General features: G+C 42.0%; 1 protein-coding gene across 5 annotated transcripts in view; it reads right to left on the bottom strand.

The window, feature by feature from the left end:
- Positions 1-65: 65 nt before the first annotated feature.
- WIPF1 (WAS/WASL interacting protein family member 1) overlaps positions 66-27,651 on the bottom strand; it is a 121,007-nt gene continuing 93,421 nt past the window's right edge. For 2 of the 5 annotated variants that reach the window (XM_036876936.2, XM_036876934.2), the window contains 8 exons: positions 21,147-21,235; positions 17,248-17,377; positions 12,901-13,038; positions 9,557-10,327; positions 6,284-6,394; positions 5,589-5,798; positions 4,739-4,852; positions 66-1,015 (listed from right to left, as the gene is read on the bottom strand). In XM_036876936.2, coding sequence (XP_036732831.1) covers positions 960-1,015; positions 4,739-4,852; positions 5,589-5,798; positions 6,284-6,394; positions 9,557-10,327; positions 12,901-13,038; positions 17,248-17,377; positions 21,147-21,197 — 1,581 coding nt within the window. In that variant the 5' untranslated portion in view covers positions 21,198-21,235 and the 3' untranslated portion in view covers positions 66-959. Of the gene's footprint in view, positions 1,016-4,738; positions 4,853-5,588; positions 5,799-6,283; positions 6,395-9,556; positions 10,328-12,900; positions 13,039-17,247; positions 17,378-21,146; positions 21,236-27,651 lie in introns of those variants that run through there. The other 3 variants (XM_036876939.2, XM_036876938.2, XM_036876940.2) reach the window with 3 other exon arrangements.

Below are 27,651 nucleotides of genomic sequence, written 5' to 3'. Positions count from 1 at the left end.
TTAAGGGAAAATAAGGGAGCAAAATAAGGTCAAATGGTCTAGCAAACAAGGTTTTAGGTCCTGACTAATTACTAAAGCTCATCTTGCCTTTTTTGTTTTTTAAACAAGAAGTGTTGCACTGGCCTCTGTCTTCTAGAGCTGCTCTGTCCAGCAGGGTCGACACGAGCCACATGTGGCTACCAGGCACTTGAAATGTGACGAGTTCAAATGACAATGTGCTCTGAGTATAAAATACACCCTGGATTTTGAAGATGTAGTACCAAAAAAGAATACAAAATAGCTCATTAATGATTATTATATTGATTTCAGGTTGAACTGATAATATTTTGGATGTTTGGGTTAAATAAAATATATTAAAATTAATTTCACCTATTTCTTTCCCTTTTTTTAATGTGCTACTAGAAATTTAAAAACAGTGTTGGTGGTGGTATTTCTACTGGCCAGCCCTGTCTTAGAGCTCAGCCGAGACCACCAGAGAGCACATCCTGTGACAGCAAACACGCATGTGAGCCCCTGCACAGCGCCTTGCTCAGGCGCTCTGTGGGCCATGGAAGCAGGGAGGCAAGCATGCAAAAAGGCATAGAAAGCAAACAGCTTTCAGACACTTCAACATTACAGTCTGTAGCAAATACACAGTGAATGTTTGAGTTCGGTTAGTTGAAAGCTGGGACACAATTCATCTCTGCCTACTCGCCACAAAAACCTACTGACGCCCCCGGCAGCCACACTGGCAGCCACCACAGAAACAAGCAATAGCTTTGAGAATATACGTGATATAAAAAGCTAGCCCATGTCTTTACTGTATTTCCACCCCCCCACCACATCCCCACATCACCCTCCCTTCTTCCTACTGCCAATACAAAGGAGACAAGGGAAGACAGAGGGAGGAGGGCGTGCAGTTCTCAGGTGTCAGCTACAGAAGTCGCTCTTGGGCTCGGGTGGAGGAGAACAGGCAAGGATCACCTCGGGATGGGGGGAAGGGGTGGGGCACCCCGTTCTCTTCGGTTGGATCCACCTTAATAAAAAAACAGACAAATATAAATTTTGGTTAGAAAGCTTATGTTCTCACTGTAGAAACTCAAAGATGGTTGCAAAAGTACCCACCTCTTTATCCCCTATGAACAAGGCTGTACCTAACGGGCACACTCGGATGGGAAGTGCGGAGCGAGGGCAAGATGCAAGGAAGGGTCTGAGCAAACATTACTAGAGAAGGATTGCTGGTTGCCCAGGACCTGCACAGAGCTAAGAAAGTTTAAAAAGTTATGTTTTGGGGAGGGAGGGAGAAGGGGATTGAGGGGATTATGATCAGCACACATAATGTAGGTGGGGGGCACGGGGAAGGCAGCACAGCACGGAGAAGACAAGTAGTGACTCTGCAGCATCTTGCTACGCTGATGGACAGTGACTGCAGTGGGGTGAATTGTAGTAACCACAGTGTTGCTCATGTGAAACCTTCATAAGACTGTTTATCAATGTTACCTTAAAAAATGCCAAAAAAATTGTTTTTTTATCACATAGTGTGTATTACAGATATAGACAACATGGATGAGCAAAAAGCAAAACAAAAATTCACTAATGCTTGCACCACCCAGAGATAACCAATATTATGCACATATTTTCCATTTATTTTCTACATATTAACAGTTCCCCTTTTCTTCCAAAAATAGGATCACATATAGTCCATTTGAACATTTTTCACAGTCATTATTCCTTGCAAATATAATTATTAATGACATATTGCATGCTATTATATCCTACAGTTTATTCAATCCCTTTCTGTTGGGCATTTAGGTATTTTCTAATTTCTAAGCAATGCTGTCTTGATAGCAGCTCTCCTAGTGAGTGTGAAGGGGTATTTCACTGTAGTTTTATTTGCATTTCCCTAATGACTGGTGATGTTGAGTATCTTTTCATGTGCTTACTGGCAATTTGTTTATCTTCTTTATAGAAATGTCTATTCAAGTACTCAAGCCATCTTAAAAATTGAGGACTTTTTGTTGTCTAACTGTTGGAATCCTCTATATAGTCTGAGTATCAATCTTTTATCAGATACATTATTTGCAAATATTTCATCCCATTTCATGGGTTGCCTCTGCACTCTGTTGATGGTGTTCTTTTAAAAACTGCATATTTGTGGGCTATCAGCACACCATAACTTGGTTTAAACTACATTCACAATTAAAAAATTCATTTGTCCCATACCCATTTTTCTAAGGACCTACCAGGTGTTAGGCATGAAGCCAGGTGCTCAGACACTGTGAGCAAGTCTACCAGGGGCACAGGTCGACTAACAGGCCCGCTAGGACCACTGCTCTGAGACTCAGATGGGCTGGCACTGACAGGTTCCTCAGCAGGTGTCTTAGCAGCAACCACAGTTGCCTACTTAGAGATTTCTGAGCAAGGAGAGGAGACAGGAAAATGCTGGTGGTCTATTACCTTGCCTCTTCCTCTTTCCATCCTAACCAAGGTTTTTGGGGACACATAGCTGAGGAAAGAGTCATCTGGATGTACACCAGCCACATGTCATGGAGCCTGAGCACCAGGCACATGACAAGTGGAGAGCAAACCAGGGATGGCTTGTTCAAAGCTGTGGTGAGGAGGCCCTGCTCAGGGCTGCCTGAGCACCCCACCTGGCTGTGGGCCTGGAGGTCAAGGCAGCTCCAGGAGCAGAATAAAACCAGTTGAGAGCACTTTATTTTTGGTAGAGAGATGGTCCATTATCATTACAAAATACTAAACACGCATAGTGCTAGAAATCATTAAAACAAAAAATTTTTGGCAAACAGTGGAAATTAATTCACCAATCTAAGAAATATTTTAAATATTTTAGTATGTTTTAGGCTCTGTGACACTTAAGGAAGATGCAATATTGAGCAAGACATAGTTCCGGTCTCTAAGTGCCCACAGTCTCTAAGAAAGAGGGTGGGGAAGGAATGTGTTTACCTATTAAATTAAAAATATAGAGGGACTAGGGAGCATGATTCTGTTGCGGACTTAAATATACAACTTGCACCTAAATTAGATTAAGAATGCTTATAAGAAACCAGGAGAAAATATTTAGAGTCTATGTAAACAACTCCTTAAAGTGAATTTATTAGGCCCCAAGAGAAGAAAAACAGGCTGTATGTACTCTTATCAGATAGTGAAGCTCCTCTTCACACAAACACTCACACATGCACACTCACACACCACACACACACACACAGGCACTCACACACACACACTCATACTCTCTCTCACTCACAGACACACACACACAACTCACATTTGCCCCATGTGAAGACTTATTTTTCAACCACCAATTCTTGTATGGTAACTTTATTATAGTTTACACCTTTTTAATTAGGCAGTCTCTAAGAATGCAGTATTCCATATCAATGAATTTTTCCAGGAATTAAACTTTTCCTTTCAAGCAGCAATATTCTGCTTACTTCTAGCATCTGTTTAGGGAACCTTTCCTAAAATATTTTCTCATTCTTTGTATTCCTCAATGGAGACAAAGCACAATTTGACCTGTTGTTCCAAAGCTGACAGAAGCATCTGTACTGCCCTGTGCTACAGTACAGAGCAAGCTCTGTGTCCCCAGCTCCTCCTCGGACCTGATGCCGCCGTTTAGCATTACCCCCTGAACTCAGTAGTTTTGCTCTAACCAACCTTAACTCTAGCTATTAATTTGCTCTAAAGCTGGAATCAACCAACCAAAAATTATTGAAGAACTGTGTGTTAAAGAGCCAGCAGTATGTGGAGTGTGTGGAAGGAGGTCTGCCCAGGGACTGAGGACAGGTAGGGGCATGGTGGCAGTTATTTGACAAGCTCACACCTTTTTTTCTACTTATGTTTCTCATTTGGGAGTTGGTTCTGAAGCCAAGCCTGTTAAAGTCTGAACTTCATCAGTGATAAATATATTTCATGCTAATTCTTTCTTAGTTCAATCCATTTACTATTGTGAAATTTACTTTGTGTATTTCTGCTTCTTGTTCACATTTTTGTTTCAACAGGGGAAAAATGATTCGCTACTTTTATGAGCATTGTATATATTAGCAAAAACCAGAAACAATCTAAATGTTTAATAATGGTAAACTAAATTATTATGTGCTAATTTGATGGAATCCTGTAAAATAAAAAACAAGTGATAAAATGGGTGTTTCCTAAGCAATGTTATATGAACACCACCACCAAAAAAACCCACACTCTGTAACTATATAAATTAATCATAATTATATGGATAAAGAGAAACTGATAAAATGAAAATGCTTGTTACATGGAGAGATTATATGTATCTTTAACATTTTCATGTAATGTTCTATAAAGCTAAATATAATCATAACATTAAAAAGATCAAAACAGTTACAGTGAGCTTTTGATGTAATTAATAAAACATTTTGCTAGTCTCAAAACTAAGAGGAATAGAAAGGTGGCTCTATCTGTGCTGTCTTAGGAGGATCAAAATGCAGGATTGTTGTCCAAACAAGCAAAATAATAAAATTTAATCTGCTGCAAACCAAAGTTGTTTTGAGCTTATAATGACGCATTAAGGTAACTGTTTCTCATATCCATTGTGGTATCTCTATTTTTCCCATCATGTGAGGAAGGGGAGTTCACCAGAATTTAGGCAGCTCCAAGTGGGGTTCTGTGTCTCACTCCAGACAGGAGGCCTGGATTTCCTATACAACCCTCAGTGTACATAACGCAGGCTATTCCAGTGTGAAGCCACCAAAGCCCTTGCAGAAATACTCACTCCGGTTTTCATTTCTTGCCAATTTACTGGGATAACTTTTGGTCGTTGGAACATACGGTTCTGGAGGTGGCAAATCAGAAATCGGATGGAAGTGGAATCTGCTTTCCCACTCATCTGAGAGACAGAAACAGACAGTGTCTTCAGTGACAGACAATCTCTTGTGAAGGTTTATGTGATGAAAGGCACAAAAGAAAGAGGAACCTGCAGAGAGCATTTCTAGCTTTATGCCTGGAAGTTTAAATAAGAGCTACAAGCGTCAGAAATAGCACTGACTAGCACATCAATAAAATACGCTGGTCTGCACATTGAAGACAGATATATCTAAGTTATTTCAGCTAGAGTGATTAGGACCCCGCCAGTCCCCCTCAGGAGCTGGAGGTCTGAGATACTCTGCTTCCTGCCGGTGGATCCAGGAGTAACCGGGACCCTCCGATGACAATGGCAGAGGAAAGTGGCTTAGTATTTGTAGGCCACTGGGCCCCTTACCTACAGCCAATGGTTTAGAAAAGCAGGTAATAAGACGGTAAACTACAAAAATGGTTCTTTTTGAATTCTGGAGTCTCTGGAAAGTTAACCAAAATGAGACTCAAGCAAACAATGAGACTCAGAGAAAAATGACCTGTCTTTTCTGCAAGTGGGAGAACACAGGGAATTGCTATTTTTCATTTGAAATCATGATGCGCCCCAATAGTTAGATAGTTACAGCAATACGGTGTGAAAACAATGAGGGCCATACAAACATGAAGTTTTAATGCAAACACACAAGCAGCAAACACAAACAAATCTACCATAATTCAGTTGCTGTCCCATAGCTCCTAAGTGTTTCCATGGAGCTGAGATCATACCTCACCTTCACATGAAGAGTCTTGGAAGCCATTTCTAACAGATGTTGATGGTGGAGGTGGGGGAGGTGCCCCAGCACCAGGCCTGTCGGGAGGAAGAGGAGGCCTGGGCCCACTTCTGGAACTATCTACTCCACCCCTGGACGGCAACTGTGGGGTGGCAGGCAAGGCACGAGCCGTGCTGCCATTTCTGCTTATTGGAGGAGGTGGGAGAGGGCCTGGAGCAAAAGAAAAGAGGACATTTAGTGCCATACTGTACATCCTGTGTTACTATTATCATGTGCAATTAGTGAGTGCCTGGTGGATACATGCCCTTTAACTAGAGAATATGGAGAAATGGTAGAGACTTTCTAAGAGATTTAGCTGAGAAATTAGTAAGCACATATAAACACAGAAATTCATGTATGTACACACACAAATGTGGAGAGAGTGCATATTGAAAGCTAAATGGCTGTTTTGGCTTTGAGTTAATACTGAGGTTGGAGATGATTCAGTTAAGTTGAGAACAGGTGATAATTTGTTTATACTGACAATATACTTTACCTCTTATAAAGCTACTGAATTAATTTCTGCAACATCACACTTATTAAATAAATGCTATTTTACAAAAGAACCTCTTAAAAAGAGTCACGTAGTTATAAAGTGATTTTAGGTCTTCAGTAGAGACTGAGTTATTTAAATGCACAGCATTATTGCTAATTACACACGCATGTTTCTGTGATGCATATGATCTGTTTCCAGGCAGAGATGGCATCAGGTAACCAAGGGTCAAGCATCCTCAGGGTAGCAGGAGTTCCTTTTTGATTCTTCCTCTCTGGGGAGGCAGAATCACAGGGAGTGACCAACAGCCAGCCAGTGTGCATGGCTATAAATGCTGGTGCGGGACGCTGACCCTGAGGTTTCCTCATGAAGCTTGATTTCCTATCTACAAAGAAAGCACCAAATAGTCACCTTCTTCACAGCACTGTTGCCAGAAATAATTAGTCAAAGAGCAAAATAAAAAGCACTACTTAAGTATTTGAAACCATTTTTAAACACAGTGGTGTGGTATAATCAGAAATGTTTATGCTCTTAGAAAATAATTCAAAGTAAATTCTTTTGCTAATACCAGAGAAACCTACCTTGCTTGTCCCATCTTCCAAATGCAGAGGCTATTTGGATCATGAGTAAATAATAATAAAAAAAAGAACTTGGGCATTCCCATGCAAATCAAAATGGCCTTAGTAATTATTCCTGATCTTCAGCATTGTGTTCTGCTTGCAAGATGCTGACATTTTGTGCAAACGCATCTCTTATGGCATCATAAATGGAAATGTCTTGCTAAATATAGATTCAGAATTGAACTGGAGGACCATAAACTGAATGACCCACCCACTGCAGATATCCTTGACTGCAGAACCTTGGCTCAGACACTCATGGAGGTGGGAGGCATGCCCATACCGGCCAGACTCTCAAGGAGTCTCCCACATGGTAGGGTTTATTTATTGTCCCATCTGCTTGTCATCACTGAAGACCCAGTCAGTAGGAACTGATTTACTGGGGTGGGGTGGGGGCAATGTCTCACATGCTGTGGGCTTAGCTCTGCTGGCACTGTCAGCACACAACTGCCATGGAAAGCAAACCAGACGTCCCACATCACGGGACTAGTAACTGTGTTATTTGACAGACTTGATCTCAAGCTCTCTCTTTTTTTAAGTAAATGTCCATGTTCCTCACTCTCCCAACTTCCAGGCCCCCATGCTCCAAACTTTAGCAAGCATAACAGAAAACACAGAAAACAGATTTCTATTTCCTATTGGCAGCATAAACAAAAAAGCCATCATTTATTGAATGCTACTACATGCTGGGAAATAAGATAACCACTATGCACACTTGTCTCACTTAATTCTTACAACCCGAGAGGTGTAGGGACAGTAGACAAGGCCCTAAGTACTGGAAGGTTACAAAGCCCATTAGGAGGCTAACAAGCAGAAGAGCCAGGATTTGACTCCAAATCTACCAAATTCTAAAGCCCACTCCCTTAACAATGAAACTACCTCTCAAAATACAGATGGCCTTTGATGACCTCACATATGCTCCTGTGGGAATGTAAATTTGTAGGAATTTTCTAGACATCAATTTGGCAGTACTTTATGACACCCATAGTTTACTATGAACATGCACTGACTTAGAAATTCACCCAAAGGAAATACATCGAGATGTGCACAAACATTTAGCTACAAGAATGTATCCTTGCATTATCTGCAGCAGCAAAAACTAGAGATGGCCTATGCAACCAAGTGAGGAATTAAATAAATCAAGGTGTATTTTCAGGACCTAATATTATACAGCCATTAAAGCCAGGTTGTAGAAGAATAGTTAATCACCTCAGAAAATGCTAATGAGATGTTATTAAATGAAAGGCAAATTATCAAATATATGTGTAGTGTGATACCAGTTTTGTAAACATGGAAATAAATGCATTTTTAAAAGACTGAAGGATACAGTATATAAAAAATGTTATCAATGATTATTTCTGAATGGTGGTGATGGTAGGATTATAGATTTTTACTTCCTTTATACTTTTCTCTATTTTCTATAATAAACAGGCATGACTTGCACTATCAAAGAAACAATAAATATTCTATGTCACTGCCTATCCTATTTTGGGGAAGAATTCATCTGTTGATTCATCCACTTGGTAGAGCCATGTAAACAGCTCCTCAATCACTTTGGGGGAAAACTCATCGTTGTTGGGTAAGAAGGAAACACTGCATTTTCTTCATCTGACTACCTGTTCCCCTCTGCTCACTGGAGAATACTTAGTGAGACAACACCATGTGCAGGGATCGGACTGAATGGACTGGTAGCTTTTGGTACTTGCAGCCGACTCAGTGGCAGAGCGTCTTGAAGAGCTGTTCTCAGAGTTCGCTGCACATACAATCACAGGGAGCTTCCAGTATCCTGGTGCCCAGTGCGCCCCCCAGGCCAGTGTGACTGGAAGCCCAGCGGAAGGGACCCAGGCACCTGAGGCTTTTAAAGCTTCCTAGGTGATTCCAGTTTGTGGTCAAGCTTGAGGACTACTGATTTAAAAAGCGGTGTTTATTAGGTTTCTGAGGTCAAAGGTCAGTTAATGTCTCCTGAAGTAAAATATGTTCCATTTCTGGACATCCTGGATGTATGATAAGGTTAAATTTAAAAAGTAGAAAGTTCTACTGAATCCATCAGTAGACAGTGGGAAACAAAAAAGCACCTATTGTAACTAGGAGAGAGTACAAAGTCTGGGGAATCCTCAGATTTCATTTCACATGCTGAATGCTCTTCCCTTAGATCCAGGTTTCTCCACCCTGGGTGGGGACGGGAGGGGGCACAGACAAGCTGCAGCAGGTCCTTCAATCTATGAAATAGCACACAAATTTGAGTTTACGCTTATGAGCATTTTTATGACGAGAAAGCCTATGCCTTTATCTGATTCTCCAAGGGATCTATGTGCCAGAGGTGTTAACAGCAGCAAGAGGGACCCTTTAACATTTGTCTTTAATGAGCAGGGAAGTGGCCTCAAAGTCTGACAAAAGAAGGGAGCAGTACAGGACAAGTTCATTCGCTGCCCTTCTTATTGGAATAATGGAGCCCTCCTGTAGGAGATGGAAATTTATCCCCACAATTAAGACAGCTGAAATTCACTTTTGGGAGGCAGGGTGGTAGAATGGCAAGTTCACTTCAGAGATGAAGGAGGAAAGTTCTGGCCTCTTCTTTAACTGGCTTGTGATCATTTAATTGTACTGGTTACTCTCATCTCTAAAATATGGACAGAAATAGCAGTCCCACATTCCTCAGAGGCCAAGATGAAATCACACATGTTAAGTGTCACTTGAAAAAATTAAAACAGCCTGAGAATTTACTTAAGCTTTTGCTGGACTCTGTTCACGCCTGTGACTATCAGTGACATCTGGCAGGGTGGGCTACAGGGAGACAACTCACCCAGGTCTTGCCATACCTGATCTGCCTGGTGGCTCCCTCACTGGAGGAGGGGGTCTCTCACTGGGCGGGGGAGGAAGAGGGCCTGAACGTCCTGGCAGAGGGAAAGGGGGTGCAGCCGCAGTGAGGGACAAGTTCCGCTGTGGGAGTCTTGGGATTTCATCACTGCCACTGGAACTGGGAGGCAGGGGAGGAGGGCCAGGCCTGCTGGGCGGCGGTGGCGGAGGTGGGGCCTGTGAGGAGGAGGAAGGCCTTGGGGTAGAAGGCACAGGGGGCTTGCTGTTCTGAGGAGGAGGGGCTGGGGCCACCTCCCTGTGGATGGAGGGCCTGTTGCCCACTGGAGGAGGTGGAGGAGGCGGTTTGTCATCCAAGGCCCTGCTGGGTGTAGGGGGCAGGGGAGGCCTGTTGCAGAAGAGCGAGGAGGAGCCGGAGGGTGCCTGGCGTATGGAGCCTCCTCCAAAAGCAGCCCCTCGGTTTCCAGGGAAAGGGGGCGGGGTTGGCCCAGGGCTGGGCTGCCTGGGGGCCGCAGGCACTGCTGCAGACCCACGGCTGTGCAGGCTTGATTGAATGGGTCTTGGCGTGTTAGGTACTGGAGGGGGAATGCTGTCAGGCTTCGAGCCCACGTCTGGCCTCGGAGGAGGCATTCGGTTCCTCTGAGGCTCTGGGGGACCACTTCTGTGGCCTGGAGAAGGCACAGGAAATCTCCCTGGGCCACTTGGGCTTGAGAAAGGTTTGGCAGATGTGGCTCTTCCTCCTGGTGGCAAAATCGGGGGTCGGCTTCCTCCAGAATCTGAAAAATAAGGAAAAAAGTTCAATTAGAAAACATGAAATCTTAAAGGAAATTAGAGGACTGAAGTATAATCCCAGCTACCAGAAGTATGCTATAAAGTATATAGAAGAAACTATTATTTATATAAAACAGATTTTGTGTGGTCCCTTCTGGAGGCAGAGGAATAGGTCACAGCTCTGTTTACCTTCTAGTCCCAGGGTCTACACGCTGTCAGCTTTCAAAAGGATTTTGGAGAGCTTTCTTGCCATTATGTATGGACAAGAACCAGGATGAAGTTGCTAAGAGTTCTGGAGAGACCCCTATTAATTATGAGAGGACAAGAAAGGACGGTGTTGGTACATGGGATTTCTGCAAATGGTTTTCTTTTTCCCCATCACTATCCCTGTCCCCCTACCCTTGTACCCCTCAGCTTTGAAAAATAATTTAGTCATCTTAGGTGAAAAAATTAGCTATTCCAACATCAATCTCCATATGGGAGGGGTTACTTAGTCCCTTTGAGGAGAAATTTCCAAAAGAAAGTGGAAGACTATAATGAAAGAGTTAAGATTGAAATAAGAACTAAAAAGAAACAGCCAAAGTTTAATGGAAAGAGTGGACACCAGTGGATGGTCTTAATCTACAGAGAATCAGGCAACTGCCCAATGCTTTCCTTACTTAGTTGACTTCCACTTCAGTATTGACAGGACAGAACAACCCTGTCACATAATTAATATTAAACTACTTTGGTTCAACAAAGGGAACCAGGGTTATGGGAAATTAAAACCACCACTCCACAATCTCTTGGAACCCAAGGTAATTCTCAAAAAATGATTAGCCTGATAACTTCTACCACTTCAACCATGAGCTAATTAATGTACCATATATTTACTGAGCAATGGTCTATGCCAGCCATTATTCTAGATTCTAGAGAGAGAGGAGTAAACAAAATAGAAAAGATCCTGCTCTCCTGTAGTTTAGATACTTGTGGTGGAGATAATAATAAACCAGCATACATAAATGTATTCAGATAGTTATAAGTACTAAAAAGAAGAAGCTAGATGAGGCAGCTGGGGATGGATCTTCTGAAGATGTGACGTTTGAGCTGAGGCCAGCTACAGAAAAAGGAGGAAGATAACACTTCAGCTGAGGGCCAGCAGGTGCAAAGGCCCTGGAGTGCAAACAAGCTTTAAGTTGGAAAATGGAGGCCCAGGTGTATGGGGCACAGTGAGGGTGCAGGAGAATCCTAGCAAATAGAGGCTGAGTGGCCAGCAGGGGCTGGGTTATAAAGAGCCTTATAGCCCAGAAGGAGTTCAAATTTTATCCCAGGCACTACAAGAGACATTTGGGTGGATTTATATAGTAGAGTAATATGGACTCTAGGGAGAATATTTAATTTTAACTTAAGTACTAGGAAAAAGCTGTATTTTCCTTGATGTGTGGTATATTTCTGTCACCAACTTGGGGATAACTTGTATCTTCCAAGTTTGGATTAAAGCTGCAGTTACTATCCACATATACATTACATGGAAAGTTTCCATTATGTGGACAGTGTACTATGAAAACGTATACATCTGCTATACCATTTTGTGCACTAACTTAAATTCCATTTTCATTTTATTATTTTATGTCATTTTTTGTCTTAATTTCATCACTTATTGTTAAAGTATTGAATGTATACATTTATTACCTGCCTCAAATCCTTTTGGTGGGTTTTAAATAAATAAATTTAAGTTTAAATGTAGGTATGGCAAGATACAATCTCTCATAATTATTGAGTCTCTTTCTACGTTTTGGCAATCCAATGCTAAAAAAGTCCGCTAATTCTGAATATTCAGTGTCTTTATCGTCAAATGAATGTGAGAATCACATAATTGCCAGCAGATACATTAAAAGACCATTGAACTAGAAATAAAATTATTCTAATGCAACAAATGTTAATAAAGAAAGTTTTATGGTAAAATTTCTTGAACCTTATGTACTCTCTAAGGTTTTTTTATTTAGGCAAGGCCAGGTTCAACTTTTCTCTCTGCCATCAGGTTCACAGACAGTTCTGTAGGACTCATTTCCATGGCTCTTTGCAGGGAATACTTAGAATCACCGACCCTGAAATGCCAAATGTCCATCATGCAAAATACACCTTTTTAGATTTAGTGAGATATGTAATTATATTCCATATAACAATCCACAGTGTATTTGAGAAGTGGCTCACAAGTGAAGCATTTACTATACTAGACAGCTGGGTCAAGCTACCTCACAAAGAGAGGTGGATTTGCAAGGTCACCAGGCAGAGTTTCCAGGGGTGGCAAGTTCCATTTGTTCCTTCTTTTTCTTTCCACTCTAGCTCACCCTTTGGAAAAGTACAAAAAAGTGTAAGTTACCCCAGGGACAATGGGAAAATATTTAACAGCTCAATGAAGCTGTCTGATTAGGACTTAAAAAAAAAAAAGATAAATAGAGTTTCTCTTGTAAAACAGTGTTAACATTTCAAGCAATCTAAATATTTACAAGGATGCAATGCCTTAGAGGGGATGCCAAGCCTTCAAACCATCAAACTACCTGGTCTTGCGTTATTAAGAGAGAAGGACTCTTCTTACCATTATCCCTATTGGCCGTGGATCTCAGCTTCGGCATTCCAGCCTGGAACAGTCCTCCCAAGCCGGGGGGTCCGCCCCCTCCAAAACCAACACCACCACCACCGCCTCCTCCTCCGCCTGCACCGGATCCTTTTGGTTCTGCAGGGAGAGAAACACGGTCTCCTCATCACGTGTGAACATACCACCCGAGTACTTCACAGGCCCTCGCCCATTCAAATAATAAACAGTAATAATGAAACAAGCAGCTAGCTGACACTGATCCCATGGTGGACCGCTTGGGTTTTATTTACCCGCAGGCTTGTAAGGACTCACCCTACCCCCAGTCAAAGGAGGGTTTCCGCTCCAGGGCAGTCCTGGCAATACACGGCGACCTGCCCCAAAGCCCCGCTCTTGGCTACGGGCCCTATGCGGTGATATCCATTTGTTCTATAGCTTAACTGAGATTTGGTAAATAAAAGAATCTTCAAAAAGAACCAAGGGAGGGAGAAATGTAATAAAAGATGAGAAGAAAGGAAGTAATAATAAAGAAAAAATAAAATATCCATAATTTTACTTCCTGTAAATACCCACTGCTTTTAGTGTATTTTTCCCACTTGTACTTTTCATTTTATAATTTTTTTCTTAAAATTAAGACCAAATTCACAGAACAGTTTTTAGCCTGTCTTCATTTAATGCTTTACTATTAGCATTTCCCATGTCATTAAATATTCTTTGAAAACCTGAGTTTAAAGAATTGCATTGTGTTTTAGAACACCAATGCACTGTAGTTTGACCATGTACTTATTTGATGACCTTTTAGGTTGACTTCAATTTTTTAATATCATAAAGCACAGCAATAGGATTTAACATTTAAAAAATCCTTTGCAATTTGAGACAGTACACAGATTTTGTTTTGCATTTATTTCCAAAAAATTGTGAAGATTTTGAAATGCACAAATGAACAAAAAAAAAAGGAAGGAAGAAAAAGATTGCTAAGTATCCTGTTAGTCTTCTGGGTTATTTTCCAAATCTTTGAGATATTTTAGAACTCTCTAAGTTTATAGAAAATGGGTAACAATGTATATGATATATGTCCACAGAAACGTAAATTAGTCATGTTCAGTTTTATGTTTTAGGTAAATACTGAACTTCCATAACAATGTAAATTATTAATATTGCTAAAGATAACCACATTCTGATTCCAATGAGAACACCTCTAATGAGTCAAAGATACATATTAACTATTGGTTTGAAACATGATTTTTTTCTTCTTCCTAAATATGCACAGTCAGCAAGGACCATCTGTTTTATCTAGGTTTTTGAGACTTTCATATAGCATGGAATTTTATCAAATGCCTATTCAGGATTTCCTGAGATGATTATATGATTTTTCCTTATTTGTTATGATAGGCTGATAGACTTTCTAATATTAACAATGAGAGAAACTCTGGTCTTGGTGATTATTAATACACTATTCAATTAGACTTTTTTGGTTGGTTAGTTAGTATTCTCTCATCTGTGATCCTAAGTGGTCTATAAAAAGGTTTCTTAACCCTGGAACTGCCAACATTTTGGGTCAGAAAATTCTTTAGTTTGGGTGGCTTCTTGTTCTCTGCAGAATGTTTACAGCATCTCTGGCTTCTACCCACTAGATGTCAGTAGGAACCCCTCCGCTGACAAGTGACAACTAAAAATGCCTGCAGACATTGCCCCATGTCCCCTGGGACAGTGATACACAGGCTTTGTTTTTGTGCACGTGCTGCCTTTGTCAAGTTTTGGTATTGGGATCATGCTAGTCTCATTACACCTATCAGCTAGCTTTCCAGCTCTTTTGATGCTTAGGAATGTTAGATAGCATTTGAATTAGCAGTTTCTTAAAATCTGACAGAATTTACCGATAAAGCCACCTGGCTCTAAAGCTGTTTAGAGAGAAAGTAATTTGGTAAATTTTTCAATTTTTTTCTTGCTCATTGAAGTTTCATGAGTGAATTTTAGTAGATTTATGCTTTTTATAGAAAATTAATTTGAAGATTTCAAAATGTTTTAGCATACAAATTCATCCTTAATTTTAGAAAATCTGCCTTGAATCTTATTTTATTTGCTTTCTGAGTTCTAATTTTATTTATCTGTGTTTTTTTGTGTGTGGATTAGATTTATCATAAGTTTATGTTAGCTCTGTATCTTTTCTAGGTATCTTTTCTGGGATACTCTGCTGACAGAAGAAATAATCTGGTAATGAACTGACAAGAACTACTTCACCTAACAAGATAAATTATATTAGAATCACGGCTTCCCAAAGTGTTTGCAAAGTGCTATAAAATTTTAAATTTTTACTAATTTTAATTATTACCAATAGTATTAATAATGTTCTTTTAATTCAAGTATTATTCATTACTGAATGATACATTTTGGAATACTGCATTTTCATAGGCTACTTTTACATGATATAGAACATTCAAAAAGATCAGTGCACACTATCAAACATCTATAGCAAAAAGAGTCAGGTTCTTAACCTGGAACACTTGTGCATCTTTCAAATAGAGAAGCTAAAGTAGTTGAGGATAGCTAACTGGCTCCAGGTCACTTCATTAGTAATTAAATTGCAGGGCAAGGCTGAATTCAAGAGTGACATCATGTATAACCATGGTCAACATTTTAACATAGAGCCCAGGGAGGTTTCACCTGCAAACAAATACAAAACCATGGATGGATTTTTGCTGCTTGCAAAGAGCTTGTGACAACTGTCTGTGTGTCCAGCTAAGTACACAGACAACAAGGCCATGCATTTGGATGCATCTGTGTCCACGAAGAAAAAGCACATTCTTAAACATCACTGAGCAGTGTGAAGGGAGAAGTAACACTATTTCCATTTAATGGGAGGAGAAGTAGACCTTGAGGAATACAATGAGGTTTCCATTGTGGATTTAGGAATAGGCCCCAGACTGTCCTGTCTCAGCACTGGTGGGGAATTCACATCTACCTCTCCAGAGGTCTAGGCTCCCTCTCATAGTGGGGAGAACAACTGAGCTGTGTCCTGGAGGCCAGCAGTTGGTGGTGCTCCTCTGGCGCCATACCTGCCACCACATCTCAGACAGCTGTTGGACCAAAGGTCCTCAGACAAAAGTAACTGTGCTGGGCAACCCCAGGGAGAATCCTTTGACAACAATCAGGAGGACTAAGGGATTATACAATAACCACATTAGTTCTGTGACACTGACCTAGAGGTAAGACTATGTTAAGAGTCAAGCCCCGCATGGTCCCTTTCTAAGGCTGGTGTGTTTGCGTATGCACCGCCTTGCCCTGTAACAGAGCAACACAGAAAGGCTTGTTTTTGTCTTCCTCTTTTCCATTTTCCTCCCATACCAATGTTCTCACCTAACTCTGAGCATTCTTCCATCTGTACCCATTAGGCATTTTTCCTAGAAGTTCCTCTTATGCAATTCTACCCCTCCACTTGGCTAAAATCCTGCATCATTATTCACTTGTTTACAAAACTCCCTGTGGTGATTTTGGAAGGTCATTCAGTGTCCCTCTGTGTGCAAATGGGATCTTTGGTGTAGGATGAATTCTGGGGACATCTAGCTGGTGGTGGGAAAGTCTAGGAACGTGAGGAGACAGTCTTGAGGCCTGATTATTATAGTCATGGATAAAGTCTTCATTCTGTTGTAAATGTTAATTAGCAGTCCTGTGTTGTGGGTACTTTGTTTATACATTCCCTGTCTTGTTCCAGGAAGTATCTCAGACTTACAGTGGGTAGATATGCAAAGCTTGATCTCATTTGCAATCTCTCTAAGCTCCTAATTATCATCTTTCACACTTGAATTACACATTCCAGACAGCAACACACTTTTATAAGCATTGTCTCATTTGATGCTCACAAAAAACCCTGTGAGGGCAGTAGAGCAGGTATTACCATTTCCATTTTACCAATGAAGACAATAGGCTTGGAGGGTAAGTGGTGCACGTGCCAGGACTCGCACCCATGTCCTTGGATTCCCAGGCTAGGGCTCTTCCTATATTTCATGCCTCCTTTGACATGGTGTGAGGAGCAAGGGGTTAATTTCCAGAAGTGTTGTGAATAATTCAGAGAATCACTGCTGTGTATGTCTTGGACAAAGAATTATTATCCTGGGTTTCTCCAGCATTAGCAGGAACCCAAGCTGGAGTGGTGGCCTACAATGAGGGATACAGTCCCTTATTCTGCTAATTTTGCAGCTGCTGTTAAGGCAGAGTGTGTGTGTGTGTGTGTGTGTGTGTGTGTGTGTGTGTGTGTGTGTGTTCTGTGTGTGTGTGTCTGTGTAAAGCGTAGGATTGATTTTTAGCTCCATAAACCATTTGTCTCCATGGAAAATACTTCTTTTCACTTACTGTCCAATATTGGTGCACTTCTGTCATTGGTGACTGTCTTCTTGAGTTTCTTCCCTTTGTTGATGTCAGAAAGAAGCGCATTTCTCCCAGCCTGCTCTGACTTATTCAGGGAAGGCTTTTCTGTATTGGCCTGCAAGTAAACCATGCAAACTCTTACTCATCTCTTGAATTAAAATCATGTTCTACAATATCTAGCAGGGACAGCTAGGGCATTGGAAGCCTGTGATTAAAGTTCTTGGCAATAGGTTGTAAATTCTCAACAAGTTTTAGATCTGATGTCATTCTTTTTAAAACCCAGGCATCTTGCTGGGAGCAGATGCAGCAATAAATTACATTCATTTTTAATGCAGGAAGAGTCGGTCCCTGGTAAATGTCTCTGAAAATTCAGAACACGATCTGGCCATAACCAACAGAGCCAGGGTTAGATGGCTAGAAGTGAGAAGGGAATTTTAAGTCACAAGGATTCTGCAGGATGTGTCCTAAAGTTTCTCCTTCCTATCTTTTAACACTAACCTGATGCAAGGGGGAAATTGTTTCTAGAAAAAAGGGTCAGCTGTAAGGATTTTTTTTAATCCACAAAAGTTTTGGAAATAATTACCTCTGTCTGTCTGCCGAGGGTTTTTTCCCCTTTTTAACTGAAGGCAGATTTGAGGTATAATTTACATACAGTGAAATCACCCTTTCAGTGTCCTGTTCTATGAGTTTTAACAAACATACTTGGTCAGTCAAGTTATAGAACATGTCCATAGCCTCAAAAGTGTCCTCATGTCCCTTTGGCCTAAGGTGTTTCTGATGTTTATTCTCTTTGAAAACTTGGCTCACAGTGACTGCACATGAGACAAAGGTGCTGCTTTAAAATGTTGGGGTAGTTCCTCATTTTTCCAGAATTTCTGGTAAAGATCCTTCCTATGAAATTGGGGTCACATGTCCTCAGGGTTATCTTAGGGGGTGAGGACACCGAGAGCCCAGCACGTGGACTCAGAAGTAGTCTGTGCCTGTGTCTGCCACACTTAGAAACTGGCTTGGTCTGGCCTGGTCCCAGGGAGAGTCAGCTTCCCCAAACCCAAATGTCCTCCCAGCAGATGTGAGAGTCCTTCTGGGCTGGCCTCAGCCCTTCTGAAAGGATCTGATTTCAGAGGTGCCAGTTAGGGCCCCAGGAGGGAAACCTGGGGCCATGTAGCTTGATACCTGACCCAGCCATTTATTATCAGAGTTTGAGGCAGTGGGAGAGTTAAGGAAAACCCTGAAGCAGGCAACAAGGAATCTGTGTGTGTGAAGTGGGAAGGGTCTTAAACATTATAAAGTATTACTTGCTCATTGCAGTAATAGTTAACATTCATATCACTTTTACTGTGGGTCAGGCACTGTTTTTAGCATTTGATGTATTAATTCCTTTAGTCCTCATCAACCCTGTGAGTTATTATTTCCATTTTAGAGACAAGGAAACTAAGGCACAGGGAGGTGAACTCATGTGCCCGGTCACCAGGTCATCAGGTGAGGAGCCAGCACCCAAACCCTGACTGTACGACTCCAGAGCCTTCCCTCTGACTTGAGGGAAGGGTAAATGTGGGACTTAAAATACCCCTTTCCCAAACTGGGGAGGTGTTGTTAAAGGGTGCAAACTTACAACCTGAAGATGGTAAATCCTGGAGATCTGATGCACAGCATAGCAATTACAGTCAACAATACTGTGCAATAAACTTCAAAGTGGCTGAGACTAGCTCTTAAATGTTCTCACCACAAAAAGGAAATGAAGACTATGTGATGTGATAGAGGTGTTAGCTAATGCTATGGTGTTAATCATATTGCAATATATAAATGTATCAAATCAACACATGGTACACCTTAAACTTACACAATATTATATGTCAATTATATCTCAGTTAAAACACTAATAATATGTCCCTCTGCCCTCAGCCTCCAACATACCCCTGAACAAGCCTGTTAAGAGCTTCTCGGTAGTTACTCCAGAAATGCTCTTTGCATGCAGGGTTCACTTTGCTAATGGGATCATCCTCTGCTCTGAAACTTGTTTTTTCAACTTAACAACATACCTTCGACCTTTTGGAAAGCTCTTTTAAAATTATCTACTGTCTTCATTTGAAGGGTGAAAAAACCTGAGACCCAGAGAGGTTAACTGACATGTCCACACTGGGTCTCCTACCGGTGTGGGCCCTACTGACCCCCCAGCCTCTTATTCTGCCACAACACTTAGTTTGGCGCCTGACCTCCTTGAGAGCTAACTTCTCTCACATGACAGGCAGAGCCCTTAATCTTGTTGTTCTATTAGACAGTGTCCTGTGAAGGCCACCAGCCCCCCTCTCCTTTTCTCATCTCTGTACTCTATTTCTCTAGATCTTGCTATTTTAGTCAGGTAATAGTGGATAGAAAGTCATTCATAGGATAAACCAGGATTTCCTAAACTTAAGTCATTCTGGGTGGTACAATTTTCATGATTTTTGTCATCTTCTCATATTATGTGTGTTATTGTTTATTTAATATTTTTCATTAAGTCAATTCACTATATTATTTATTATACTATTTTTCAGTGAATGGTTTTCTTTTAAATTAATTCACTACTAACCCCTGGGTTTGCTGGGCTACTTGTAATTTTTAGGATACACATTAAAATCAATACATTAAAATGAAACAAAAATTAATCCATGTACTACTCAGCAGTGGTATACAATTGGTACTTTAGGGAAATATAGATAAAATAATCCTTTTATGTTAGCCAGATCAGAACTTCTCAAATTTACCTAAGGGAATGATGAGATTAAAAAAATTTTCCAATCCATCTTGGACTGATACTTTATAAAATAACAATGAATTATTAGAAAAATGAATTAGTAAAAAATGACACACAAAAGACAATCTTAGAAATATGAGACATAATGTTACTGGCAAATTGGTATAAGTATTTCTAATTGTTTACTTTCAATCTCTGTACCTCTCTCCTTGGGGACTCTAACTGGCAGGTGGAGGATAATAACACTTTGAGCAGCAATGAGCTAGTTAATGGTCTAGTCTTCCAATTAGGTCCCAGACTCAGATTAGCCCTATAAATGTGTCCCATGGAAGCCTGGGCAAGAGACTTTTGTTCTGAGCCTCAGTTTCTCCAAGTGACAAATGAAGAGCCCATCACTGTGAGGCTCAGCAGCAGCAAAGGCGCCACATGCTGGGGAGGTAAGGGGTAATGGGGTGTGTCGGGAGCCTTTCCACATCACCATATGGAGAACTGCCAGCCTCCTGGAAGAGGGGGCTCTAAATTTGAGGACAGGTCTACCAAGGGATAAGGAAGAGCCCAGTGAAGAAATTCCCTTGGGAATTAGACATCTAAATGCAGGGATAGATTTAAAGGGGGATGTGAGCTTTTGGGAAGTGGGGGTGGTGGTGGATGATATTTGTCAAAATCAGTGGGAAGAGAGATGGGAAAAGGCAGAGAAAAAAAGTGAGTGAGTCTGGAGGGATTTTAGTGGAGGCATTTCCCATGCACAGAGACCTGCTTTCTGGTCTGTGCTGCCCAGAAGCTAACGGCTAGAAGCTGAGTCCATTTGAGTGGAAACAGGCAGAACCACTCCTGAGAACCTGCCTTGGGCCAGCGTTTGCTCCTGTGGGAATGAACAGGACATTTCGGATGATGGACGTGGCAGAGAAAACATAACCAAACCAATCCACATTCCACCTGTGTACTGCGTATTGCACGAGACCTTAGACAACAAAACCCTTCATGTTGTATTTGCTATGCCTCAGGGTCTGGCTTACTCCAGTACCTGAAAAGCCTACCATCTAATATTTAAGCCAGAATGCAAATACATTAAAAACAAATATATGTGTGCCAGGTTCGACTGCATTTGGCTTGCTTCCTGCATGGAAGGGGATTGTGAGCAGCTACTCACCAAAGCAAACGTAGGAGGGGGTGGGGGTGCCGGAGGGGGAGGGACAGGCATCTCGGACAGTTATGCTTTCAACAGTCTTGCTGATGAGTCTGTTAAAACACAAAGAAACAAAAGACGGTCATGTGTGAGACTTCTTAGTAAAAGTCTGTCCTCATCTTCCCTCCCCATTTCCCACCAAGTGACTGCTATTCACATAGGCCAATTTTTATAACAGGTGGAAGGAATTACCTTTACAAGACTGTTGAGATGTTACTCTTCCGGATCAATCCTAGCAGGGGACGTTTCTGAGCCAAAATGCCTGAAGATACTGGGAGCCACATCTAGCATCTCATGCTGCTCAACTCCACCACCCACCAAAGCAGGTAGGTCAGTGAAATGCCACCCGGGAGGAGCCGGGCGTGCGGCAGAGTGGGCTGGAAGGTCAGCATGGCCTGCTAGAAGTGCATCGCTTCTTTCTCACTCACTGCCATGACTAAACCCTTTCTTGCACTGGTTTTATTCTCTCTGAAGTGATTCTTGACACTCATCTGGGTCTGTGTATGCACTGTAGGAATGCAAAGTGTATCTTTTTCTGGTCTTGCCCTCAAAGTTCTTACAGCACTCCAGGGAAAGAAGACTGGGAAAAGGTAAGGTAGGCAGGTGAGATGGGCAAGGTGGCTGGGTTCCTATGCTTGTGCTAACTGGCATTTCCTTACAGGATCTAGGTGGAAATAAAGGGGACAGAAGAGACAGGAGTCAAAGCTGTGACTCCTGGGCTATTTACTAGAAATACACTTAGAAAAGTTTTCTGCACAGATGACTGCTCTGGGAACAAAGGGAAGGACAGACTGTGGCTGGGTGGGGGAGTTTAGCAGTGGACATGGGGGCAGCCTGGCAAAAATCAGGGGCTGAAGAAATAACAGAACAACGGTAAAAAATGCCCCAAATGTTACACCAGCCATGAACCTGATCTCCCTTTCCCCCATTCTAGAGAGTCCCATCCCTGGCTCTCATCAGAAGCCCTGGGACCCAGCCTGTAGCTCTGCCTCACCCACCTCCTCACCCTAAGGAATCCCAGCTCCTCCCACCCTGTCCTTGCTACTCCAAGTGTGGCCCCTGATCAGCAGTGCCAGCACCACCCAGAGATGTAAGAAATGTCAAGTCTCAGCCCCTCTCCCTGCCACTGAATCTGTTTAGCATCTTAACAAGATCCCTAGGTAGTTCATATGAACTAAAATTTGAGAAGCCTGCCTTGTGGAGTTTGACCCTTAAACCAGTGACCACCTGAATAACACTGTTTCTATGGACCACATGTACTGAACCTCAAATAGCAGAATTATTTCTTTTATTCACAATAGTTTAATTGCAGAACACGTATTAGAATTTAAAGCATTAATTTAGTTTAACCTCTAGAAGTTAAGTTACACCTTGAAATAAATACTTATTACAGTCTTGCTAGATGGCTTACTTTCTGGGAACAGAAATGGAGTGGAAAAACTGAAAGGATGTGGTCAGACTTGTTAAAGCTGCTGGAAGACAGGAATTAAGACGTTTTGAGCAGTTCTCTTCCAAGTGGGCCATCTTGACAATGAAATTTTTAAGACCCCACAGCACAAAAGCAGTTCTGTCATTTATTGGCCCCAGGGCCCTTGACTTACATTGTCTCCAGCTCTTAATGGACATTGTAAACTCACAGGATTCCATTCACTTCACAAAGGGGGATCCTGAGACTCAGAGAAATTAAGTCACTCACTGAAAGACCCATGCAATTCACTCAAATCAAGTCCTAAGAGAAGCATTTTTAGGCAAAGGGGCAATTTGTGCTACAGCTCACCTGTAAATGAGGTCACAACCTGTTTTTCAGTAAGAGACAATCTCAAACAGGGATTCTTTTAAAATGTTTTCCTTAAATTGGTCTTTCCTGCATTACAGCAATTAGTCATGCGTGGGGCTCCGTGGGCAGGGTAAGCAGGTTTGGCTGCCTGTTACGAAGCCCGTAACAGGGATTCTCCGTCTGCAGGAGCACCTCCTGAGGCCTCAGAGTCAGCCATGCCTGAGGACCGGCAGGAGGGACGGGGGATTTGAAATTGCACCCAGGCCCAGCCTACTGGGAAAGATGCTGCAGCCCAAGTAGTGGGGTTCATCGAACTGGAAAAAGCAGCTGAGCAAGGAAATGGGCGGCTGAGTCTTTCCGGAGGGCCCAAGAGATGTGCTCCAGGGAGCAGGTCATCCATGTGCTTAGACGATGAACTGCTCCTCAACACCTGAATTTATTGTGTTGAATTCCACATTCACCAAATTGTCTGTCATTCTAATACTCAGGAAGGAGTGGATTCTGGTACACTGCCAGGAACCTCTTATGGGTTTGGTTCTCATGAGCCAGCCTCTGGTTCCAAACATCAATTTGAACTTCTGTCCTATACATCTTAGGGGCTAGACTGTGACAAAGGAACCCTTTCAAGGGCCTGCCATCCTGCTGGGCCTCTTTAATTTAATTGTTTTACAATTTTGTGTTGTTACTATGGTTCTGTGTGGGCACTAACTGACTTATAAGTAAATCTCTGGACCACAGAGGCTCGGTCTTTCCCTCCCAGCCACCTCAAACCACAGGGACAGGATCTGTGGGTGAGCCCTCGCACCTTTCTGAGTGGTGCAGACAGATGGCTCTTTAGATCTCTCCACAGCTGACGCTTCCCCTAACCCCATCTCTCAGTCTTCTACAGATAACGCTACTCCCTCTCAATGCTGAAAGGTGATTCCAGAGGCTTCCATAGTATCATTGTTCCTTCCCAGCTGAACAGCTGCTTATCTGGAGTTGCCCAAGCTGGGGCCTCAAGGGAGGTTTGTGGAAACCCCAGCCTCCAATCCTGCCACCTGACCACATGGGTCAAAGAAGACCAAGTTCATGTCCTCCATACCAGGGTCCTGCCAGTCTCACTTCCTGGCTGTCTTTCCACCAGACTGTGAACTCCACCAGGTCTCCCCAGAGCAGGGCTCCCACTGAATGTGTGTGAGGTGGAAGAGCCGCATGTTGGCCACTGAATAGTTCCCAGCACCACGCCTTGTGCATTCTGAAGTCTGGGCAAGGACGCCGCCCATGTCAGAGGGGCTTACCAGCATTAAGTACTGGAACTTGCTTTCCTGGCAGGCCCTGACTTTGCCGGTGAGGTAGAACCAAGGCCTTGGGAGAGCTGAGCCTTCCCTCCTCTCACAGAATTGACAGCCCACATCAACAACCAGAACTGGGCCTCAACAGCAGATCAGATCCAAAAGAAGCAGGCACTCCTAACCTGGATCCTTACACTGGCAGGTCTGGGTACAGAATTCAGGATCTTGTGCTCTTGGATGCAAAAGAAAAGGGCTTATTTACTTCTCCTAAATTCTAACTAAAATTTAGCATTTCCTTCAATTATGACTGTAGGCCACAAGACACAATACCTGGAACTTCTTCACTAATAATTTTTTACTTGCTATTCCCATATTACAATTGTTGCATATCTCTTCTGAAATTGTGGCAATGTTTAGATCTAGTGCTAGATCTTGCTGTCCATACTTCAATGTAACTAGTTTCCTTTGTAATGCTCTGTATTTTGTTTTATGCACTTAACAGAGTTGTCATCCTTTGGGTTTTACCAGACACTAGTGCAGTCTATGGAATTAAAAAGATTAGAAACCCTGTGAGACTGTGAGCCCTGGGTCAGGTGAACTTTGCTCTGCTATCTCATAACTAGGGATAAGCCTCTAACCTCCCTGCACATCCCCCCTCCCCTGCCCATGTTAAATGGGGTTGCTGGGAGGACGGATGGACTGGTGCATGTGGCCTGGCAATAGACAGGTCTAGATCTGTCTTCCTTGACGATGAGCATGGGTTCTGCTGGTGTGAATGCTACTCAAGTACCCAGAAGAGGAAGAGACTGAGCGGAGGCCCTGGCATTGCCCAGAGTCCTGTGTGGGCAGGGCTGCACAGGGTGGAATGAGGCAGCCTGAGGACGCAGCCTGGCTGCATGTGGTTCTTCCCTCAGGAGATGGGGGCTCCAGGACAGGCAGAGTGGGGGCTGTCCTCTCTGGCACCAGAATCAGCTGTTCACTTTTGAGAATGCTATGTCCTGCTTCCCACCCTTCGTAGGCTCCTTGAAGTTGGGAGGATCACTGACCTACCCATTTGCTGATCTGATCCTTGCCCTCCCAACCTACCCTCACAGCTCAGGCATCAAACTTGTAAGAATATACACTTTTGGTAATTAATTTCTTCTAAATAATCATTTCAATGCTTAAATAGCTTTCATCATAGGGAGAAAAGCCAGACTTTTCTAAAATGTTCACCTTGTGTTGAATTTTTTTTGTGCAAAAAGAAAACCACAGGGATGGGAGGTTTTTTGTTTTCACACACAGTACTGTGTGTTGCACTGTGCTGTGTCCCTCCCCAGTTTGTATGTCGAAGCTTTGACCCCTAATAGCTCAGAATGTGAATGTATTTGGAGATAGGCCCTTTAAAGAGGTAATTAATTTCAAATGAGACCATTAGGGTGCCTCTAATCCAGTATGACTTGTAAGAAGAGTTAGACACCAGCAATGTGTGAGCAGCCATGTGAGGACAGAGAGAGAAGGTGGCTGTCTGCAAGCCAGGAAGAGAGGCCGCAGGAGAAAGCAAACCTCCTGACACCTTGATCTTGGACTTCTAAGCCTCCCGAACTGTTGAGATAATAAAATTCTTCGGTTCAGACCACCCAATGTGTAGTGTTTTGCTATGGCAGCCTAGCAAATGAATAAATGACAGTTTTAATGATACACATCTATTATGTTGTGAATTTGAATAAAATATCCCATCAATTGATTTCTTATCCAACATTAAGGAAATTAAAAGTCAACCTGAATCTCAGGGTATGTGAGTGATTGCCAAAGTTTTACTTAATAACTATATGAATCATTCAAAAATAATCAAGTTTCAGTTGAAAAACTCTTGAGATGAGGGATGGGATCTTTTTATAAAAGTACTGCCTCTATGGCTTGAGAGAATATTTTGTATAAATGGCTTTAAAAATTCATTAATTGGTCCTTCTTTGTTGCCTACACACATGCACACACATACACACACAATATACATCAACACTTAGAAATCCTGTAATTTTCTAGTTCTGTGAAAGAAATGGTTGGCTTTGTTATTTTATATAAAGCTATTAGGTCAACATCATGTTTTAACATTCACATTAGACAGAATCACACACTGATCCTGGACCAACCAGGGCATCTTATGGCCCAAATGCATTTATTAAGTATGTAATACCGGTTATGAGGGACACCTTGTGAGAAAGAGTGAATTGCTCAGCCCATTCTCCACCCTACAGCAGACATAACTTCCCCAATGTCATGGCCAACCAGATGCTCAGCCACAGCCCACAGTTCAGTCCAGACTTGCCCCAGGAAACTTATGGTTTCTTTTTCAATGTGTTCATCTAAGAAAGTTGAATTACTTCTGAATGCAAAATGATCCACCTCCTTAGGATCAAGAGAAATGGCTATTAAACTGTTTCTTAAATTTCTAAAATTCTCATGCCACATGAGGCCCAAACTACAGAATGATATGAAAAGGATTAATTAAACCCTCTGAGGATCCAACTGCTAATGACATGTCCAGTGAAAATACATGATAATCCTCAGAAGGCTGGTCTCTAATCCTGAGTGGGAGTGAACTAGCCAAGATCTAGTGGAGAGGATTAGAAGCAGGTTTATCCAGTTATGTTTTATCACCATTTTATTGAAAAACATATAGCATTTTGCTATATAAATCCTGCCAAAAGTCAACCTTAATACTGTTCTACCTAAAATGAATAGGAGAAAAGTAAACTTTTTTCCAAAAGGTTGAATCAACAGAGGAGTATTTTATTTGCTCTATGTAATCTGGGTGTTGAGGGAGGGTAGATGTAATAGAAATAAAACAATTGGACCGATCCAAAGGTCCAAATGCTCTCTTTCCCTTATTATTTTCAATTTTGTCTTATTTTTATCTACATTGATTTATATTTCAGTTTATATATAATGTCCTTACTTATTTTCATATATATATATATATATATATATATATATATTTCTTGCATGCTATTGACTTCATCAGGCTTGGTTTTTTTCCTGCTTCCAAAAGTAGCATGAATTCATTTAGAAAATAATAGCACAAAAATGCACTGTGAAACTGAATAAAGGAAACCTCATTTAAAATGGAGTCAGGATGCCAGAGGGTCAGCTGACATGCTCTACCTACTCATCTTCAATTGCTTACTCCAACAGAAGAAGCCTACTTTACTACCCCAGAAGAAGGAAGGTGATTTTTTCCTTGCCTGGCAACGGTCCAGCCAATGAGAAACTGCCACAAGTTAGCCAACGAGAAACTGTTACTACCTTGAACCCTCACTTTCCTCCAACAAACTTTTGTTCAAAGCAGCCCCTCCCAACCTCCTCCATTTTTTCTGTAAGTGGTGTTCCTCTGCTTTGTTCTCTGGATTTGCCAATGGTTTTACCATAGCTTGCATGT

The sequence above is a fragment of the Manis pentadactyla genome, chromosome 6 (assembly GCF_030020395.1).
Source record: "Manis pentadactyla isolate mManPen7 chromosome 6, mManPen7.hap1, whole genome shotgun sequence".
In the NCBI taxonomy this organism is placed as follows: domain Eukaryota; kingdom Metazoa; phylum Chordata; class Mammalia; order Pholidota; family Manidae; genus Manis; species Manis pentadactyla.
The sequence above is the reverse complement of the archived record's forward strand: the minus strand, read 5'-3'. Positions and strand labels throughout refer to the sequence as shown.